The sequence below is a fragment of the Trichechus manatus genome, unplaced genomic scaffold (genome assembly GCF_000243295.1).
Source record: "Trichechus manatus latirostris isolate Lorelei unplaced genomic scaffold, TriManLat1.0 scaffold00003, whole genome shotgun sequence".
Taxonomy (NCBI): Eukaryota; Metazoa; Chordata; class Mammalia; order Sirenia; family Trichechidae; genus Trichechus; species Trichechus manatus.
This window is the reverse complement of record NW_004443939.1, coordinates 23120454-23143658: the sequence shown is the minus strand read 5'-3', so window position 1 is coordinate 23143658 and position 23205 is coordinate 23120454. Positions and strand designations below refer to the sequence as shown.

General features: G+C 39.9%; 1 protein-coding gene across 2 annotated transcripts in view; it reads left to right on the top strand.

The window, feature by feature from the left end:
* The window catches only part of CRYZ (crystallin zeta), a 36228-nt gene that overhangs the window by 8562 nt on the left and 4461 nt on the right, over nt 1-23205 (top strand). For both annotated transcript variants that reach the window (XM_023731106.1, XM_004369137.2), the window contains exons 3-6: nt 644-796; nt 9189-9352; nt 13834-13885; nt 19147-19296. In XM_023731106.1, the coding sequence (XP_023586874.1) occupies nt 644-796; nt 9189-9352; nt 13834-13885; nt 19147-19296 (519 nt within the window). The remainder of the gene's footprint in view (nt 1-643; nt 797-9188; nt 9353-13833; nt 13886-19146; nt 19297-23205) is intronic.

The following is a 23205-nucleotide window of genomic DNA, read 5'->3' as shown; positions in this document are numbered from 1 at the left end:
CACTGTTATAGCAGAGGTAACTATTCTATATTGATTATGGTAAAATTAGCTACTACAGTAGATGGAGCCTCAAGGTCCCAGTGGTTCAACCATAGAATATTATTTCTCACTCACTGAATTAAAATGTTGTGAGTAGCTCTGCTCCAACGATGATTTAGGGCCCCAGGCTTCTGTCATATGTGGCTTCTGAGGTCCCCATGGAAGGGGAAGGTACAGTGCGGATTGCCTGGGGGGTTCTTACTGACTGGCCCTGAAAGTGGTTCTCATCACTTGTGTCCATTGGCTAGCACTTAGGCTTTGGTTACTCATAACTGTGAAAGAGGCCAGGAAATAATACTCTTCCTGTGTACTCAGGAAGAAGAGGAAATAGGTTTTGTTGCACATAGAGGTCTATGCTATACATCCCCTAAAGTATTTCACATACTATATTCCCAGAGTGTTTTTAATATAGTACAGAAGCCATTCTGTCTTATCTTTTTATTTACATGTTGATTTACAAAACTAGAATGTGAGCTTGTTGAAGGCAAGGTTTTTTGTTTGTTTGTATTTCATTTTTATAGATCCCGTAATCAGCACCGTCCTGGCACAATGTTGAACAAATGCTTAAATCCTCTGTGTGAACTAAAATACATTGTCATTGCAGGTTCTAATCAAAGTCCATGCATGTGGTGTAAACCCAGTGGAGACATATATTCGCTCTGGTACTTATAGTAGGCTGCCACCCTTGCCCTATACTCCTGGCTCAGATGTGGCTGGGGTAATAGAAGCTGTTGGAGATAATGTGTCTGCTTTCAAGGTATTACATTTTTAATTATTTCTACTTTAGCTTAAAATATTTTGACATAGCTTTAAAATATGTCTATATTTAAGGCTTTAAAAGACCCCCATTACACAATTTCTGCCACTTGGGGGACTCCTCTAGTCAAAAAAGAGATTACTTTTTATCCCGAGGCCTTATTTTTTCACATTGTTGGGGATAAATTCAGGGTAATTTCTGTATCTTCACATCCCCACAGACTTGAACTGTGATCCTTTTGATTTAATAGAAATTCACAAGAAAAGAAAACATACCAGGAAATTATGCTATTTCCTGACCCTACACATACCAACATAATTTTTAATTGTTTGTATAGATTTAGCTTCACAGAATAAAGGACAGCTTAATTCTTTTGTGGAAAAAGTAAAAGATGAGGAAATACAAGGTCACCATACATTTTTATAGCTTTGACTTAGATGAAGGTGATTGAGTCAATGAAGGTGTTAGGATCATGGCTTTTGTTATTTATATTCCAAAAGACGTATAAAACATAGATAGTATATCCATGTTTTAGCATCCTTCCTCATAATTCCTTGACCTGATCAACTTTGTCAGCACATTTACCAGAATTGGACTGAGACAGAGAAGATTAACGTGGCCTCTGCACAGGATGATGGGCAAATTCATGCAGCTTTCTACTTGTCGGCCTGTGGCAATCTGGCTTCTGCCCCTATCCTGCACTGAAATTATTCTTGCTAATGTTACTAATGGCCTTTATATTGCTGAAGTTAATAGGCTTTTTTATGTCATTATCTTTCTTGACTTCTCTGTGACATTTGACACCCTCAGGCACTTATTTTTCTTAAAAAAAACTTTTTCTTCAGCTTCTGTGACATTATTTTCTCCTGTTCTCCTCCCCACTTCCTCTTTGAGCATCCTCTTTCAGGCTTCTTTTTCTCTGGATGCTGCCTAACTATTAGTGTTGCCCCAGCTCTCCAGCTCTTTTGATCTCTGCTTTTTGTATTCTGTGCCCTCTTCATGGATGGTCCTGTACACTCCCATAGTTTCCATTTTCGCATGTGGTATCTTTAGCTTAGCATTTTCTACGAAGCTCTAGACCTGCACTGCCCTGTTCTGTAGCCACTAACCACATGTGGCAATTTAGAATTCAATGGATTTAAATTGAAATTAATAATTAAGTTCCTCAGTTATACTAGCAACATATCAAATGCTCACTAGCCATATGCATCTAGTGGCTACCATATTAGACAGTGAAGATGTAGAACATTTCCATCATCACAGGAAGTTCTGTTGGAGAGAGCTGAACCCACATGGTCAACCTCCAGGAACCTCTAACTCAAAACTGAGCTTATCTTTCTCCCTTCAGGTCTGCTCCTCCCTTGTATTGCCTAACTTAGAGAGTATCCGGGGTTCAAGACTTATCTCCTCACCCTCTCTCACTCAACTCTCACTTCTTACTGCAAGTTTTCTCTCACTTGCTTTGCATTTCCCCTACCTGTAGTTTGGTTCAGGTAAAATAACCTGAACTATACCTCTTATCTGAATTTCTATAGTAGATACTTTACTACCCTCCCTCCATCCTCCTCAAATCTATCCTTATTCTAGGAGTAATTTTTCTAAAATGTAATTCTGGTTGTGTTACACCTCCATTTTAATTCTTGCTTTAATTCCTTGTAGATTTCAGGGTATTGTTGAAAGTCCTTATTTTATGAAACAAGGCTTTTTCACGCTGTCTCTGCTGCCTATCTTTCTATTCTCATTTCCTACCCCCTCACCCTGTAGTTTATTCTTTAGTAATGAGCTGCTTGTCATTCCCCTGCATGTCCCATGGTCTTTCATCTCTGTGTCTTTGTTCATATTGGTTCCTCTGCTTGGCAGAATTAAATTGAAAGTCATAAACATGGGTTTAAGGGATTTCACACTCCAGCTTTGATCTCTTTCCAGTTTATCTCTTGAACATACCATACATTTGACTACTTACTGATTGGGAATGACTGCTGGTAATTACTCAGCATTTATTCCTGCCTCTGTTTCTTTGCTTACTGTATTAGTTTCTTAGGGCCGCTGTTACAAGTTACCTCAAATCATGTGGCTTAAAACAACAGAAATTTATTGTCTTAGGGTTCTAGAGACTAGAAGTTTGAATTCAGGGTATCAGCAGGGCCAAATCTCTCTGAAAGCTCAGGCAAGATCCTGTCTTATCTCTCCCAGCTTCTGGTGTTCTCAGGTGTTGCGTGGCTTGTCACAGCATCACTCAATCTCTGCCTCTGTCTTCACATGGCCATCTTCCCTCTGTGACTGTCTCTGTGTCTTTTCTCCTCTTTTTATAAGTACACCAGTCGTATTCGCTTGGGGCCTACTGTACTCCATCCAGTACAGCCTTCTGTTAACTAATGACATCTGCACATGTATTTGCATCCAAATAAAGTCACATTTATAGGTACTGGGGTTAGGACTTGAACATGTCTTTTTGGGGGACACGAATGAAACCATAATAATTTCTTTCTTTTACCTGTAACGACTCTTCCCAATTCTAGTTGAAAATCTTCTCCTATCCTTTAAGACCTACCTCAAATATTAGTTTCTCAATGGAGCTATTCTTGATTCTCTCAACTTAAAAATTGTTGTTGTTGTTAGGTGTCATCAAGTTGCTTTTGACTCATAGCGACCCTATGTACAACAGAACGAAACACTGCCCAGTCCTGTGCCATCTTCATGATCATTGTTATGCTGGAGCCCATTGTTGCAGCCGCTGTGTCAGTCCATCTCATTGAGGATCTCCCTCTTTTTTGCTGACCCTCTACTTCACCAAACATGATGTCCTTCTCCAAGGATGGATCCCCCCGATAACATGTCCAACGTATGTGAGACAAAGTGTTGCATCCTTGCTTCTAAGGAGCATTCTGACTGTACTTCTTGCCAGATAGATTTGTTCATTCTTCTGGCAGTCCATGGTATATTCAATATTCTTTGCCAACACCATAATTCAAAGGCATCAATTCTTCTTCAGTCATACTTATTCATTGTCCAGCTTTCGCGTGCATATGAGGCGACTGAAAATACTGTGGCTTGGGTCAGGCATACCTTCATCCTCAAAGTGACATCTTTGTTTTTTAACACTTTAAAGAGGTCTTTTGCAGCAGATTTCCCAATGCAGTGTGTCCTTTATTTCTTGACTGCTGCTTCCACAGGCATTGATTGTGGATCCAGGTAAAATGAAATCCTTAGCAACTTCACTCTTTTCTCCATTTATCATGATGTTGCTTATTGGCCCTGTTGTGAGGATTTTTGTTTTCTTTATGTTGTGGTGTATTCCATACTGAAGGCTGTATTCTTTGATCTTCATCAGTAAGTGCTTCAAGTCCTTTTCACTTTCAGCAATCAAGTTATGTCATCTGCATAACACAGGTTGTTAATGAGTCTTCCTCCATTCCTTATGCCCTGTTCTTCATATAGTCCACCTTCTCAGATTATTTGCTCAGCATACAGATTGAATAAGTATGGTGAAAGGATACAACCCTGATGCACACCTTTCCTGAATTTAAACCACACAGTTTCCCCTTGTTCTGTTTGAACGACTGCCTCTTGGACTATTTACAGGTTCCTCATGAGCACAGTTAAGTGTTCTGGAATTCCCATTCTTTGCAGTGTTACCCATATTTTGTTATGATCTGCACAGTCCAATACATTTGTATAGTCAACAGAACACAAGTAAACATCTTTCTGGAATTCTCTGCTTTCAGCCAAGATCCATCTGACATCAGCAGTGATATCCATCGTTCCACATACTTTCCTGAATCTGGCTTGAATTTCTGGCAGTTCCCAGCTGCAACCACTTTTGTATGATATTCAACAAAATTTTACTTCCCTGTGTTATTAATGAATGATACAGTTCGATAATTTTGCATTCAGATGGATCACCTTTTTCTGGAGTAGGCATAAATATGGACCTCTTCCAGTCAGTTAGCCAGGTAGCTGTCTTCCAAATTTCTTGGCATAGATGAGTGAGCACCTCCGGCACTGCATCCATTTGTGGAAACATCTCAATTGGTATTCTGTCAATTCCTGGAGCCTTGTTTTTCACCAATGTCTTCAGTTCAGCTTGGATTTCTTCCTTCGGTACCATCAGTTCTTGATCATACATTACCTCCTGACATGGTTGAATGTCAGCGAATTCTTTTTGGCCCAGTGATTTTGTGTATTCCTTCCATCTTCTTTTGATGCTTCTTGTATCATTCAGCATTTTGCCCACAGAATCCTTCACTGTTGCAACTCAAGCCTTGCATTTTTTCTTCAGTTGTTTCAGGTTGAGAAATGCTGACTGTGTTCTTCCATTTTGGTTTTCTAACTTCAGGTCTTTGCACGTGTCATTATAATGCTTTACTTTGTCTTCTCGAGTCACCCTTTGAAATCTTCTGTTCAACTCTTTTACTTCATCGTTTCTTCCTTTTGCTTTAGCTAATCGACATTCAAGAGCAAGTTTCAGAGTCTCTTCTGACATCCATTTTGAGCCTTTCTTTCCTGTGTTTTTAATTACCTCTTACTTTCTTCATGTATGATGTCCTTGATGTCATTCCACAACTCGTCTGGTCTTCGGTCATTTGTGTTCAGTGCGTCAAATCTATTCTTTTTGTGTGTGTGTGTCAAATCTATTCTTGAGATGGTTCTAAATTCAGGTGGGTTATACCCAAGGTAAAATGTACAACCAGAATGCTCCTTGAAAGCAAGGATGGTGAGACTATGTCTCACGTACTTTGGACATGTTATCAGGAGAGATCAGTCCCTGGAGAAGGATATCATGCTTTGTAAAGTAGAGGGCCAGCTAGAAAGAAGAAGACCTGCAATGAGGTGGATTGACACAGTGGCTACAACACTGGGCTTAATCATAGCAATGATTGTGAGGATGGCACAGGACTGGGCAGTGTTTTGTTCTTTTGTACAAGGGTTGCTATGAGTTAGAACTGACTTGACGACACCTAACAACAGCATACTCAAGGTCGTACTTTGGCTCTCATGGACTTATTCTAATTTTCTTTAGCTTCAGCTTGAGCTTGGGTATAAGCAGTTGATAGTCTGTTCTGCATTCAGCCCCTGGCGTTGTTCTGACTGATGATATTGAGCTTTTCCATTATCTTTTTCCACAGATGTAGTCAGTTTAATTCCTGTTGCATTCCATCTGACGAGGTCCACGTGTAAAGTTGCTGTTTATGTTGTTGAAAAGGTATTTGCAATGAAGAAGTCGCTGGTCTTTCAAAAATCTATCATGCGATCTCCAGCATTGTTTCTATCACCAAGGCCGTTTTCCAACTACCGATCTTTGTAGTTTACAGCTTTTACTTCCAACCCTTGTATTCCAGTCACCAGTAGTTATCTTGATTGATTGCATGTTCAGTCAGTATCAGACTGCAGAAGTTGGTAAAAATCTTCAATTTCTTCATCTTTGGCCTTAGTGGTTGGTGCATAAATTTGAATAGTGGTCGTATTAATTGGTCTTCCTTGTAGGCAGATGGATATTATCCTATCACTGACAGCATTGTACTTCAGGATAGATCCTGAAATGTTCTTTATGATGAGGAACACGATGCCATTCCTCTTCAATTTGTCATTCCCGGCATAGCAGACCATATGTTTGTCTATTCAGAATGGCCAATACTGGTCCATTTCACCTCACTAATACCTAGGATATCGATGTTTATGTGTTCCATTTCATTTTTGATGATCTCTAATTTTCCTAGATTCATACTTTGTACATTCCATGTTTCGATTATTAATGGATGTTTGCAGCTGTTTCTTCTCATTTTGACTCGTGCCACATAAGCAAATGAAGGTCCTGAAAGTTTGACTCCATCTACGTCATTAAAGTCGACTCTACTTTGAGGAGGCAGCGCTTCTCCTTTCGTCTTCTAAGTGCCTTTCAACCTGAGGGGCTCATCTTCCGGCACTATATCAGACAGTGTTCTGCTATTCATAAGGTTTTCACTGGCTGATGTTTATCAGGAATAGACTGCCAAGTCCTTCTTCCTAGTCTGTCTTAGTCTGGAAGCTCAGCTGAAATCTGTCCACCCTGGGTGACCCTTCTGGTATTTGAATACCGATTGCGTAGCTTCCAGCATCACAGCAACATGTAAGCCCCACAGTATGACAAACTGGCAGATGCATGAGGGTGACTTAAAAAAGTTATTTTTTATGCCTATTTTTGATGACTTATCATGTTTGTCTGGCTTTATAATTATTTCTATCCTTTTCTCCTCTCTTCTCTGAGTTTAGGATGCTTGAGATTCTTGTTGTTATTAGTAGGTGTTGAGTTACCGCTGACTCATGGTGACCTTATGTATAATAGAACGAAATGTTTTCATGATCATTGGTCTGTTTGAGTCCGTTGTTGTGGCTATTGTGTCAATCCGTCTCATTGAGGGTTCCCTCATTTTCTTTGACCCTCTACTTTACTAAATATGGTGTCCTTTTCTAGCGATTGGCGTCTCCTGATAACGTGTCCACAGTAAGTGAGCTGATGTCTCGCCATCCTCACTTCTAAGGAGTATTTTGGTTGTATTTCTTCTAAGACTGATTTGTTTGTTCTTCCGGCAGTCTGCGATTTGTTGAATATTCTTCGCCAATACCACAGTTCGAACACATTGGTTCTTGTTTCTTTTTTACTCTCCAACTTTCACATGCATGTGAGACAATTGAAAAGACTATGATATGATTTGGGTCAGGTGCACCTTAGTCATCAAAGTGACATCTTTGCTTTTTAAAACTTTAAAGAGGTCTTTTGCAACAAATTTGCCCGATACAGTATGTTGTTTAATTTCTTGACTGCTGTTTCCATAGACGTTGATTGTTGATTCAAGTAGAATGAAATCATTGACGACTTCAGTTTCTTCTCTCTTTTTCATGAGGTTGTTTATTGGTCCAGTTGTATTTTCATTTTCTGCACATTCAGGTGTAATCCATTCTGAAGGCTGTAGCCTTTGACTACATGTGAATTGATTTCAAAACAATTCGAACATTTACTAGGAATCCACTATATGGAAAGCATTACTTTGCATTCTGTAAGGAAAACCCTGTGCTAGAGATTAGGGACAGTGTATTGCTAGTAGTATTCCTTACAGAACTCAAAGCAATGCTTTCCATATAGTAGATGGTTAGTAAATGTTTGAATTCATTGAAATCAATTCAACATGTCTTTTAAGCTGCAAAAACAGGATTAATCTTAACATAGTTATACTTGACCATTTGCAGGCAACACTGTTAAGCTAGTGATGTTTGTCTTTGATTCCCAGATACCTTTCAGAATCTATTTTGGCCCCACTGTACTGATGCTGTTACTTTTTCAGATCTCTTTACTACAAGATAAAGTATACTGAGCAGTTATTGTCTTAATATTCTGCCTGTTTCAAGGAATATTTACATTTTTTTCAAGAAAGAGGAGCTAGGGGAGGTCTTTGTAGTGGGCAGGCTAATTTCCCCTAGTGTTGAAATCATATTAGGCCTTTTACGCCTGAATAGAGCCTTACCTCACCCTTAGTCACATGTCTGTTTTTCAGTAGCAAGGACTCAGCAGACGTATATTGAGAGTTTACTGTGTTTCTGGTGCCATGACAAGTGAAGAAGCCTGGCCTGCTGACAGGATCCTAGGCTTGTTTTTTACTTTTTGGTGCAGGCATGAAAAGTGGTAGACACTCAGAAGCGAAGAAATCCATGGAAAGGATTTAGAATAGGTGTTTGGTTTGTAGAAAAAACTGCATTTTATTTGTTTCTTCTCCCCAGTAGTTTTAACTATTAATAATGGTTTGTATTGACTAATAACTAGTTACCTTGAGTCGATTCCGACTTATAGCGGAGCCCTGGGGTGCAGTGGTTAAGAGCTCAGGCTGCTAACCAAAACGTCGGCAGTTCGAATCCACCAGCTGCTCCTTGGAAACCCTATGAGGCAGTTCTGCTTTGTCCTATATCGTCTCTATGAGTTGGAATCGACTCGACAGCAACGAGATTTTTTTTTTTTTTAACAGTGGGGATTAATCGACATTGGAGATAATAAAAGTACTCACCTTGCAGGTTGTTGTGAATATCAAATTAGATAATATGAACAAGACACTATATGTAGTACCTAGCACAGTAAGCTCTCAATAAAGGTTAGTTATCATCATCATCATCACGCTATTCTGAGGCTTCTCCTTCTTTTAGTTTTCCTATTTTCCTTAATCTTTCTTCTCATTGGTTCCCATTAATAAAATTAAAATTAAAAAAGTTTCAATACTTTAAAAGTTATTTTTATGAAACCCTAAGATGTAGCAAACAGTATATAGTCACTTATTTCTTGGTATAAAGGTTGCATTATAAAGGGCTGTACATGTTTTGAATTTACTTTTAATCCCGGATGCATTTATTAATTTCTGTCTTCCCCCAGAAAGGTGACAGAGTCTTCACTACCGGCACGGTCTCTGGGGGCTACGCAGAGTATGCCGTTGCAGCAGATCACATGGTTTACTCACTGCCAGAGAAACTGGATTTTAAACAAGGAGCTGCTATCGGTATCCCTTACTTTACTGCATATCGTGCTCTCTTCCACAGGTAATAACACACTCTGCCAACTATATTGCTAACACCAAAGAAAGGCAGTATTAATTACCTTCCTTCCTGCCATCTGTCCATCTGTCTGTCGTTCTGGTTTCCATTTAGTTACCATTAAGCATTTATGGAGTAGAAACTGCTAATTTGGGGGATTTTGCTAATCACTGGGATACAGTGAGGAGCAAAACACTATCTTCGTCTTCAAGATGCTCACAATCTAAGAAAGGAGATAGATGTAAGAGTAATGATAATTATATGTAATGTGGAGGGTGCAGTGGTAGAGATGTGTGTAGGGATTTATGGGATCACAAGATATGTGCCTATAGTGATTGGGTAGGGCTTCTTAGTAGTGTGTGAGGCTTGGATTGTTTTAAAGCAATGGTTCCAGAATCTTGTTATACATCGGAATCATGTGAGCAGCAGTTTAAAAGTGCAGTCCAGAGTCTGAAGCCTGCTAATCCGTTTCCAGAGCTGGGACCTGAGAATCTACATTTAATCAAATTCTGCAGCTGTTTGAAAAAGATCAGAGGAATTTAGCCTAGGAGGGGTAGTTGGGAGAGGAGAGGGTATTTCCGGTGATGGGAACAGCATGGTGTGTGGGGAGAAACAGTGCAGTGCACGGAGAGAGCTACAGCAGTCTGGCTTTGTTGAATAGGGGATTTCAAGACAAAGAGTGGCAAGGAATAAGGCTGGAACATAGTAATCTCAGTAAATGTTAGCCATTATCAAATAGGTAGGTTCCAGACTGTAAAAAGCTATATTAAAGATTTTACACATTGTTCTATAAGAGATTGGGGGCCATGAAATGTTTTATTAAGAAGAGTGGTACTGTCGTATTTGTGTTATTGAGATCACTTATCTGCTGTGTGAAGGATGGATTTGAGGACAGGAATGGAGATAGAGTTAGGAGGTTCTTGTAAAACCTCCTCTAGATAAAATATATACAGGCCAGAGCAAGGGGCATGGTAGAAGAGGTGAAAAAGAAAGGACAGCTATTTAGGGGGATAAAATCTGGAGTATTTGGTGATTTTGTGGAGAATGAGGGAGAGGAAGGGCTTAAGAATACTTCTAGCTCAGGTGGTGGTTAATTGAGACAAGGAAAAGGAGAAGGAGCAGGTTTCAAGGGAAGCTGAGTTCAGCTTTGGACTTGAGGCTCAGAGACAGGCATCTCAATGGAGAAGTCCAGCAGCCTGTTGGATATAGGAATCTGAAGCTTGAAGGCTGGAGATAGAAATGTGGGGATATCAGCATGTAGGTGATAGTTGGCAAAATAACAAGGAATAGAAAAACAGTGGCGTATGAAACCTTGTAAACACCAGCATTTAAGAGTATAGTCGGTGAAAGGTGATAACGCCTTGAGGAGAGCCAAAGGGAGTGGATCCCAAGACCAAGAGCATCCAAAGATCCTGGTGGAATAGTTACACTTGTGCTTAACTTCATGAAGACAGAAAGACTTGAATTAGAGTACTGTCTTCACCTCACGCTAGGTATGTGACCTTGGTCGAGTTACTTCTCTGTCTCAGCTGCAGTTTCCAGATTTGTGAAACATGGATAATAACAGCATCTACCTCATAGAGTGTGGTGAGAATTAAACGAGGTAGTGCACGTAAAGCTCTTAGTACAGCACCTGGCATAGAGTAAGGGCTCGATGTTCAATTAATGTTGGCATTGTTAGTGGTAACAGTATTGTTACTAAGGAGAGAGGCTAGCTATCAAATGCTGCAGTGAGGTCTGTTCAGAAGAAAATTTCAGTTGGGTTTAGCAATTAAGAGATCGTTGGTAACTTTAGTCAGATTATTTTCAGTAGAGTGGTGGGACAGAGGCTGGATGGAATGGGTTGAGGAAGGAAATGGAAATCAGTTCCTTGAATGAAGACTACTCCTTTTTTAAAAATGAGGCAGACAGTGAGAGAGTAGAAGATTATTTGAGGAGAGTATGGGGACAAAGAGGGTTTCTTTAAGGATGGATTTGAGCATGTTTGTAGCTGAATGGAAGGCTCTAATAGAGAGGGAGAGATTGCAGATTTGGAAGAGAGGGAAGAATACCAGATGGAGCAAGATCCTGCGTGAGGTAAGATGGAAAGGTCTTAGGGCGTTGGTAGAGAATTTGTCTTCAAAGAAAAAAAGACATGTCGTTTGTAAGCCTAAAAGAGGTAAAGATGGCATAATTATGGAAATTTTGTGGTTAGGGAAGTGGGGTGTTGAAGGAGCTCATATGTGATTGCCTCTCTTTTCCTAATTAAGGCAAAGTGATCTTTTGAGAAACAGAACTGAAGTGGCACCAAAATACATGGTCATGTGATTTTCTTCTACAGTACTCAGCTCTTTGGATAAAGTATCAAGGAAGGTAGAATTTAACATTAATCTAGGGGTAGAACTTCGGTGGCAAAATTGAACAGTTCAAAGGAAATGAGAGCACGAGAGAGAGAGAGAGAGAGAGAGAGAAGCTGGGGGAATCTACCATGGACAGGTAGGGAAGGAAGTGAGGCCAGGAGCGTTAACTGGGCAGAAATAGGGCATTTATGACATAGTGGTCTCTGTGAAGTTGAAGAAGAGGTTCTGAGAGAATGTGGGCGTATAGAATTAGGATGAGGATCACTGAGTAGTACTGCACATCAGTGTCTGATATGTCTCAGGTGGAAGGGTTGCGGTTGCTTACCAGATTAAGCCCTGGGAGAGTGGCTGAAGTGGAGAGCAATTCAGGAATTGTGGTGCTAGGTTTTCTTCCGGTGGATGTTGAAATCTCCTAAATTGGGACAGGATTTGGGGTGGAGGAAAAGCCTATGGGGCATATAGTAGAGTCTTGGGTGACCAGGAGGCCAGGAGAGGACAGTGACATGGAAGGGTCTGTGCTGGAGCTTCTGTTGTGGCTCCCATGGAGGATGACTTTACATTTCTCACAGGATAGGAGGAGCACAGCAGTGGGAGCCAGGAGGTTAGCCTGCTTTCTCCCCACGCAGCCAGGCCCCAGGACTTAGGAGAATGTGTTCTTAGTGTTGTTTATAAGATTTTTTTTTTTTAATTCATTGGGAAGTATTGCATACCCCATAGTATAACATTAGTGATCCTACATTTGTATTTTACTTTTTAAGTGTCAAAGTGTGTTGGTAATGGTTGTCTCACTTTATCATTTCAAACCTTGAGCTTAACTCACTGCCCTCAAACCCCTTATCTCCAAGCAGGAGGGTTAGAGAAAGCGTCATTTGTTATTCCTTATTGCCCTTTATTAGCTGTTGGCACAGAACCTTGAGCAGAACCCGGGGTTACTGTGTTTTCACTCGCAGATTGAACAGAATCTCTCTACAGTATGCCCACCTCCTGTTGTTCCAAGGAGTGAGACATCCTCCCTGAGAGTCTGATCTGCATCACACAACAGCTGCTGGCCTGTGACATTAGCACTCCGTCCATCTGGAATAGTAAAGCACTCCCAAGCTGTCTTGCTGCATGTTCCTTGTTTTCAGAACATAGTAGAAAAATAGTGGTATGAACCAAAAGTAAAAAGAATGAAATGTCATTTCACCAGAGGACCTGGGAACTTTAGAGGGTGACATGGGAACCTTTGTGACAGTATTTGTTGCATTTATTACTCTCTTCCCATGGCTGAGTCAGCATTGCTTTCTGGAATGAGGGCATAGAGGCTGGCACGATCCATTGTTCAAAGGCTTGGAGAAGTAAAAATGTTACCTTACCCCTGGCAAAAAAGAGTCCGGCTACTGTGTTCACTTGGACATTAATCTGGACCACAGAATAAAGGATGGGCTATAGTAAACCTGCTTTGACACTTTCTGTGGGAACATGTGGGAATGAGAGACCCCAACCCCTCTAGGTCCCACAGTGTTAACTTCACATGCCTGCAAGGACTGCAGCCTCTCAGAAGGTAGCACCATGGATGAGATCCCAGCATCTGGCACAGGGCCTGGCATATAGTAAAACCAAAGAATCAGTTGCAGCAGAGTCGATTCTGACTCATGGTGATTCCATGTTTTGCAGAGTAAGACTGCACTCCATAGGGTTTTCATGGCTGTGACATTTTGGAAGCAGATTGCCAGGCCTTTCTTCCAAGGCACCTCTGGTCAGGTTCAAACTGCCAACTTTTTGGTTAGTGGTTAAGAACAAACTGTTTGTGCCACCCAGGAATTCCTTGGCACATAGTAGATTCCTAGTAAACATTTGCTGAATGAATGAGTGAATAAAAGAAAGGAAGGAAGAGAGGGAGGAAGGACGACAGGAAAGAAAGAAGGAAAGGTGAGAAGAAAGAACGAAAGGAAGAAAGATTTTCTTTAATCTGTGGCTCTGAAGGACCATTGTTTGATCCTGTGGAACTTGGAGAAGAATTTTGGGCTGTATGTCAGGATAACTTTTCTCTTTGGGTGTTAGCTGATCTGAGGGTAGAGTTTCCTTAAGGATAATGAAAAGCAACTGAGCTTAATTAGCTTCCAAAAATAAGGTAATAGAACGCATGCTTTTTTCTCCCCCCACCAGTGCTCGTGCGAAAGCTGGGGAAACTGTTCTGGTTCATGGGGCTAGCGGAGGAGTAAGTATTTTTTTTTTTTTTTTAAGTTTATCTTTCAAGAGCTTTGTGAGTTTCACATTCTATTTCTTTTACTCATTTTTAAAAGCCACATTTATAAATATAGACAGGGGTGCCATTTTCCTTTATCTTGTGAAGCTTCTTCTGAAGGTGATTCTTTGTCATTAGTTTAGCATTTCTTGGTTAATAAATTCAAACAACTACCCCATCAAAAATATGGTATTAGCTTTTCCACCTGTGTTGGGTGTGGACCAAGGAAATCTGGCCTTGTGCTTACTTTCAAGTAGTATATATTATAAGAATATTTATTTAAAATTTTCAATAGTTCTTTTAGGGTAAATACTAATTCCATAATCCCCTAGATAAGGAAACGAAGGCTCATTAAAGCTTTACCTACGTTGCCCCAGACAGTACCACAGAGCCACACTGTGAATTCTTAGTCCTTTCTATCTCCCTTCCACTGCTTGCCTGCTGCGCTTTGATGACATTCATGGAGTGCATGGTCTATAGCTGTGTCCTTAACACCACAACCTATGGCTTAAAATGCTAATGCTGGATGGGAGGGTAGGGAGAGGAGACTCAGGACTTATAAAATAAGCCCTTCAGTGAAATCACCCAACGCAGGCTGTCAAACCTCTTCCAGAAACTGGCTGTCAACCTGCCTCTGAGGAGCTTAGAGGAAAAGTTAGAGCTCGAGGTTGGAATTTAACAAGAAATCCACATGACCTGTATCCTGCATGTAGAGGCTTTAGATATTTTGGAGACAGGATTTCACATTTTTAAAATAAAGGGCCTGAGGGTAGATAGCTCACCTTGAGGAAGCTGGTCAACCCTTTCAGAGCACTGTGTACTCTGGGGGGTAAGTTGAAAGAAGTACCCTGTGAAAATGTACATTGCCCCCTGAAAAATGGGTGAAAAGTTGAAAGGTGGGCAGGTAATCCAAACAATTCAGTCCACTGTGTTTCTCTGTTACTTTAGATAAATGAATCATGAGGTTTGACACCCAGCTCCCTATGTACCTCAAATAGATCAATTTTGAAGGATTTTAATAGATTAGACTATTTACTAAAGAAACACCAAAATTGTCTTTATAGAGACTGAGAAAATATGACCGATATACCTTGTCAAATCTCCCATTGTTTAGCTTTACTGAAGAGGCTATTTCTGGGTTAAATTAAGCTTAACCTTAAATAACTAAAGCATCTGTCAAACAAATGCATGTATTTAAATTGCTCTGGCTTTCAGAGAGCTAAACTTGTGCTCTGTATAGAAATGAAAATGAGAGATTTCAGTAGGAAGGGGAGAGAAGAGTTTAAAGAAAATCTCTTTTTATTCCCTTTACTGTCTTGTAAAAAGCCCAGTTGCTTCACCATGATTTTCATTTTTTTTTTTTTTTTTAAAGGCAAAATCCACACTGTTCTCTGAGCTGGCTGAGAGTTTGTTAAATCCTTGGCTGGCAGGGATAGGCCGACAACCTGGTGTGTGAAGCGCTTCTGATCCTCCCTGCCCTATCAGAGGGGAACAGTGTACTGGGTTGTGTCTTGCTTCTCTTTGTACTTTCTGCCCTCATTTAATTAAAATTCTCTTGGGATTATGTTGTATGTTTAAAATAGTGTGGAATTTCTGAACGCAGCTATTATCCAGTTATGTACTGGTGGGGAGTGCCCTATTTTAGTGTTAACAAAATAAGTAGAAAGAAAATAGTGGACACATGATGGTACATAATCCATCATTGGAAGAGTATTGCTAGTATCACTGTTGAGAATAGAATAAACAGCACCTTTAAAATAACGATTGAGTACCCTTTAAAGTAGCTAGAGCATAAGGAGATGTTATATTTACATTAAATTTTTAGTTTAAAATTTCATTAGAGGCCTAGTTTTTTAAAATTGAAAATTAAAGTAGCCAAAATCAATTGTGTTGACCCCATAATGTATTGTGTTTCGTCAAACTGAGTGTTCTCCGCGCCCCACCCCCCTCCATGAGACAGTGAGTTCCATGTGCTTGATTGTTTGATTTCGGTTTAATCAAATAAATCCCTGCCATGACTGGAGTCCGGGCTCATCACTCGCATATGCTACATAATCTTTAAGGTCCATTCCAAGCCCGAGAGTCCCTGATTCTGTTACAATTTTAATTAATTTCTATCATCAGTTTTCTTTGTAATTCTTTCCTATTTTGCTCCATCCATAATGATTTTACCTTCCTCTGAATCAGTGGTTATCAGTGGGGGGTGATTTTGTCTCCACCACCACCACCTGAGGACATTTGGAGACATATTTGGTTGCCACAGCTGGGGATGCGGGTGCTACTGTCATCTAGTAGGTAGAGGCCAAGCTAAACATCAATGCACAGATAGCCTCCCACAACAAAGAACAATCTGGTCAAAATGTTAATAAAACCAAGGTTGAGAAACCCTGCTCTAAATGTATATGACACCTGTACCATTCCTTTGGCATTTAATCAAACGTATATCTTAGTATTGTTATTTAATTAAATTACTCATTTATCTATATTTCTAAAATACTGTTGTACCTTTTCTGTACCAAGCGCATTTGTCTGATACCATAGTGATGCCATCCAATGCTGTGGCTTTAAATACCATCTATAAACTGGTGAATTTTAAATTTCTCTCTCCAACTCTGAACTGTTTCAAGTCCCTACCCATATTTAACTGATTGCTGAGACTTTTCACTCAGATGAGAAATATGTAGCTCAGCATGTTCAAAGTGAGAGTTCTTGATCCTTACACAAACTCAGTCCTCCCTAGTCTTCCCCATCTCAGTTAATCTACCCAGTTAATCTGGCCAAAGGCCTAGATGACATCCTGGATTTTTCTTTTTCCCTCACTGCCAACATACAATCCATGGGGAAGTCCTAGCAGTTTACATCTAAACTACATTTAAATTTATCTTTATCTTTCTAGTCTACCACCTTAGTCCAACCCAACCTTATCTCTTATGTACACTATATTATACTAATTTATCTCCCTGTTCCTGTTTCCCCCTGCCCCTTCATTTCGCCTCACATATAGCTGGAGTCATGTTTTCAAAGCCTAAATCAGGTCATATCTCTTCCCTGCTAAAGCTCTCCAATAATTCTCCATAGCTTTTAAGTAGAATCCATATCCTTTACCTTCACCTTCAAGGTCCTGTGTGACTGGGTCTCTCTGGGCCTCCCTGACCGCATCTCCTTCCACTCCCTTCCCCATTGACTTTCTTTCTGTCCTTTGATCACCCCAAGCTCATTCCCACCTCTCCAGGTTATCCATGGCCATTCACTCTGCCTGCAGCATGCTTCATGTGCTTGTTCCCTCACTTCATTCAGGTCTGATTTCTTCAGAGTGGCCCTTCCTGTTGCCCTAAATACCCCCTCCCCCACCTCTTTCTAACCCAATAGCCTGTTTGATTGTCTTCATAACACTTAAAATTTTATGAATTTATTTTATTCATGTATTTTTAATGTGTTTATTACTGTCCCCCCTCATTAGAATGTGTTTTGTGCGTAGTACACAATAAATGTTGATCCTATGAATGAATAAATTCATTTGTCCATGTATCTGTCTCTTCCAAATGGTAGAGGCCTTGTATCTATTATATTTTAAATGTACAGTTAAACTATGAAGTCAGTGACCATGTTTTGATTATCTTTAAACCATATACCTTCTTCACAAAGCAGATACTTAGTACATGCTTAAAAACTCCAGCTCTACAGTTTGATTTGATCCAGCTCCTGTTTCCATCTCTATATGTGACTTGGACAAGTTACTTATATTTCTAAGCTCAGTTTCCTCATCCATAGAATGAGGACAATAGTAGCATCTACTTCATAGGGTTATTGTGAAGGATATATATAAAGTATCTAATGTGGTACTGTGCACATTTTAAGCGTTAAGTAAAAGTTAGTGTTTCCTGGTTCCTTGGCCTCTCAGCCCTTCTGCCCTCTTGGGCTGGCCTGACGTCTGCCCTGCTCGGGCAAGTTACAAAGCCCTTTAGCTCTACCAGTAAGTACCCAGAGGCACCCCACTCTGCCAGTAAGCCTCGGCTCGAAGACGCTCAGCTCTTTCGCTGCATGGGTCAGTAAGCCAGCTCTGCCGACTAGTGCCTGGAGGCAACCCACTCCACCAGGAAGCTTCTTGCACAGAAGCACTTAGCTCCTTTGCTCCTGCGCCGTCTCGCGTGCTGTTCTCCCAGTTCTGCTGCTGCCGTTTCACTCCTGCTGCTTCTTGCTGTCTGTGCCGTCTCCAGTGTTTCAGCTCTCCTCACTTCCTCCTGAGCCTTCACCAGAATTGTCTTTGACATCCATACTCCCACCAACAGTCTCTTCAAGGCAATCTAGGCTTTTACTATTAGCCGCTTTAAAACTCTTCCAGCCTCTACCCATTACTCAATTCTAAAACTGCTTCTACATTGTAGGTATCTGTTAGAGCAGCACCCTACTCCAGTACCAAAACTCTGTCTTAGTTATTTAGTGCTGCTGTGACAGATATACCACAAGTGGATGGCTTTAACAGACAGAAATTTATTCTGTCACAGTCTAGGAGGCTAGAAGTCCAAATTCAGGGTGCCAGCTCCAGGGAAAGGATTTGTCTCTCTGTCAACTCTGGAGGAACATCCTTCTCATCAGTCTTCCCCTGGGTCTAGGAGTTTCTCGGTGCAGGAGCCTTGGGTCCAAAGGATGTGCTCAGCTCCCAGCTCTTCTTTCTTGGTGATAGGAGGCCCTTCTCTCTGCTCACTTCTCTCTTTTATACCTGAAAAGAGATTGACTCAAGATACAATCTAATCCTGTAGATTGAGTTCTGCCTCATTAAAATCATAAACCAAAACCAAACCCATTGCCGTCGAGTTGATTCCAACTCATAGCAACCTTATAGGACAGAGTAGAACTCCCCACAGGGTTTCCAAGGAGAGCTGGTGGATTCGAGCTGCCAACCTTTTGGTTAGCAGTCAAGCTCTTAAACTACTGCACCACCACCATAGAGGTTAGAATTTATAACACATAGGATAATGACATCAGATCACAAAATGGAGTTCAACCACACAATACTGGGAGTCATCACCTAGCCAAGTTGACACACATTTTTGACAGACACAGTTCAATGCATGACAGTTAGCTATTGTTTTTGTTAGTTCTTCATTTAGACTGTAAGTTCCTTAAGGATAGGGTATGACCTAGAAGAATCTTAAGTTCATTGTATATATTTAATAAATATTTGGAGGAATGCAACAAATCAAAAACTATTTGGTTATTTTTTTGTTTTACAGGTTGGAATAGCAACATGCCAAATTGCTAGAGCTTATGGCCTAAGGGTTTTGGGTACAGCAGGTACCGAGAAAGGTCAAAACATTGTTTTGCAAAATGGAGCCCATGAAGTATTTAATCACAAAGACGTTAATTATATTGATGAAATTAAGGTAAAATTTTCTACAATTTTGTAAGTCAAACTTTTTTTTTCTCAGAGTCTTACTTTTTTTTTAAGTTCTTCTTTTACCAACTACTCTCTTAAAGTCATTTGCTTTTTTTTGTTATGCCTACATGTGCATTTAAAAGTTGTTTAATTAATTTAAAAAGCAGAGATGTTTAATTTTTAGACCTTCACTGTCGTTTCTGTTTTGTCTGTGTGTAGCAAATGAAATATAGCCTCTGTAGATTTTTTATAGCTATTAAAATCAGTACTCTTTAATGCAAATCACATTTTAAGTAAAGCCATAGCTATGTATTTGCAGCTGGGAGGTATTAATATAATTTAGTGTGACATACCCATGGAAGATGAGGGATCTTACCACAGATTACAAACTGGATCTGTCTAGGCCTTAGTGAATAAAGTGTGTTAACGGTGTTAACGGGATGCTTTGGAGGAATAATTATAACCTCATCCAAAGCCATGAGGTAGCATTTACCGTGTTTTTACCCAAATAACATGTGTGCAAATAACGTGCGCAATGTATGTTTTTTTGCCAACCCCTCACCCCCAGGTATTTTCATAAGTGCACTATGCAAATTCTTCTTCACGTGTTGCTGTATAAAAAAATTAGCATAGTGCACTTGTGAAAATGTCTCGGGGGAGGGGTCAGGTTGTCAAAAAATGTAAGACGTGCACATTGTTTGTGTAAAAACACGGTAATTAATTGTTTCACATATCCCTAGCTATAACTGAATTTAAGCAGTCACTAGAGTTCCCCATCTGTACTAGAGTAGTGATTTACTAAACACAGATTACCTTGGTAATCCTCAAACTACTTGCTCACGTTGAAATCAATTAGAATTTTTCAGGTACCAGTTACTATGTAAACTAGGTCATTATGAACTGAGGAAAACTATGAATGAGGGTTTTTTTTTTACCACTAAATCCTCTTGCCAAAAAACTGAGCAAAGACTCTCATTTGTTATGTGTCTAAGAAAACTTGATCCTAAACTTACTCCTGATACCATTATCCAAGAGTATACATAAGTATGAAAAATGGCCAGTTATTTTAAGAATATGTCTTTTATGTTACAATAATCTATTTTTTAAGACCATAAAGTCTTATAGCTTACAGCTTTCATCTCTTCCACTGCCAACAAACATGCTTAAGTCTTTCCCATTCTCAAAAATATTCTCATAACCTTTTACCTCACCCCTCTCTCTCCTCCCTTTTAATAAAACTTCTTGAAAAAGTAGTGACTGCTTATTGCTTTTCATTCCTTACCTCCCACCTCCTCCCACTGCAACTTGCTTTTATCCGACTTCTTAAATTGCTTAAGAAGAGCACTGATAAGCTCCTGATTACCAGTTCACTAGCCTTGTCTCAGTCCTCATTCTGTTTGATTTCTCAGCAGCATATGACACTGCCCACATCTCTGTGGAACAGATTCTTTTCTTACCTCCCTGACTGTTCATTTTCAGTCTCCTTCTTCTCATATTACTTAAATGTTGGTGTTCATCCTGATCAATCCCAGATATTCTCATGGCTTCTGTTATTACCCAGATACTGTTGATTTCTAAAACTGTATCTAGCCTGAGTTCCATTCCTTCGTAACAGCCTACTAGACATCCCCACTCATCTAGTCATCTACCCATCTGGTCACCCAAGATAGAAACCTGCAATTTCATTCTTCTTATCATAATTTTCCCTTCCACACATCAAGTTGATGACCTTATTCTTTCAGTTTCATCTATGAGATGCCTTTCAAATCTCTCTCTTCTTTATTCCCTTCACCATTGTGACCTAGTCTAGGCCTCATCTTCTCCAGCCTTGACTATTACCATAGTTCCTAATTGAGCTAATATCTGCCTCAGTCTTCTCTGCCTTCTCCAAAGTTATTTGGTTCCCCTTTTAAAAAAGTCTCCAGAAATAACTAAAATGGAAGCTCCATGTGGATAGGAATTTTTGTTTCTCTTGTTTCCTGCTGTATGTTCAGCGTCTAGAACAGTGCCTAACACATGAATTAACGAACACTTGCCAAAAAAAAAAAAAAAAAATCGAACTCTTCGACATTACATTCAATGTATTTTTCACAATATGCACCAATTTATAGTCCGCCTCCACCCCCTCCCCCCCCTTGCTCAAATACATACTCCAGCTGTCCTGGGCTACTTCGTAATTCTGACTGGTGCTCTCAGCCCCTCACACCTTTGCTTTTCTATTTCTTCTGCCCAGACTGCCTGTCCCTTCCCCTTGGTTGTCTTCCTTTCTTTTTGCCTAGGGAACTCCTATTCATCCCTCAAGGGCCAGGCCATCATGTCTGTGAAACTTTCTCAACCACTGCAGGCAATCGGATTAACTTTTTCTTTATAGCCTATAGTTTATTTCTTCTAAGGTAGCACTTAGTCTGTTACATTATAGCTAGGAATAGTTTATTGTCCATCTTACTTCCTAGCTATGTTTTTATGTTTTAAGCTTCCTATGTCCGTCTTTGAATTTCTAGTACCTAACACAATGCCTGGCACAGGTATTCATTTTTTCATTAAAGTAACATTAATAGCCCTTTATCACCACTCTTATTCAACATTGTGCTGGAGGTCCTAGCCAGAGCAGTTAGGCTAGAAGAAGAAATAAAGGGTATCCAGATTGGTAGGGAAGAAGTCAAAGATCTCTATTTGCAGATGATATAATCTTGTACACAGAAAACCCCAGAGAATCCACAGGAAAACTACTGGAGCTAATAGAAATTTCAGCAAAGTTTCAGGATACAAGGTAAACATACAGAAATCAGTTGGAGTCCTTTACACCAACAAAGAGAACCTCAAAGAGGAAGTCACCAAATCAATACCATTTACAATGGCCCCCAAGAAGATAAAATACTTAGGAATAAATCTAACCAGAGATGTAAAAGATCTATACAATGAAAACTACAAGACACTACTGTAAGAAACCAAAAGACACCTGCATAAGTGGAAGAATATACCTTGCTCATGGATAGGTAGACTCGACATTGTGAAAATGTCAATTCTACCCAAAGTGATCTACAGCTACAATGCAATCCTGATCCAGATTCCACCAGGATTTTTTAATGAGATGGAGAAACAAACACCAACTTCATATGGAAAGGTAAGAGGCCCGGAATAAGAAAAGCATTACTCAAGAAGAAGAGCAAGGTGGGAGGCCTTATACTATCTGATTTTAGAACCTGTTATGCCGCCATGGTAGTCAAAACCTGGTACTGGTACAACAGATACATAGACCAATGGAACAGAATTGAGAATCCAGACATAAATTCATCCACCTATGAGCAGCTGTTATTTGACAAAGGCCCAAAGTCCATTAACTGGGGAAAAGACAGTTTCTTTAACAAATGGTGCCGGCATAACTGGATATCCATCTGCAAAAAACTGAAACAAGACCCATACCTCACAAAAACTAACTCAAAATGGATCAAAGACTTAAATATAAACTTGAAAACAATAAAGATCATGGAAGAAAAACTACGGACAATGCTAGGAGCTCTAATACATGGCATAAACACAATACGAACCATAAGTAACAATGCACAAGCACCAAAAGAGAGACTAGATAACTGGGAGAGCCTAAAAATCAAACACTGATGCTCATCAAAAGACTTCACCAAAAAAGTCAAAAGACAACCTACAGACTGGGAAAAAATTTTTGGCTATGACAAATCTGATCAGCGTCTAATCTCTAAAATCTACAAGATACTGCAAAACCTAACAACAAAAAGACAGATAACCAAGTTAAAAAATAGGCAAAGGATATGAATAGGCATTTCACTTAAAAAGATATTCAGGTGGCTAACAGACACATGAAGAAATGCTCACGATCATTAGCCATTAGAGAAATGCAGATCAAAACTACAATGAGATATCATCTCACCCCAACAAGGCT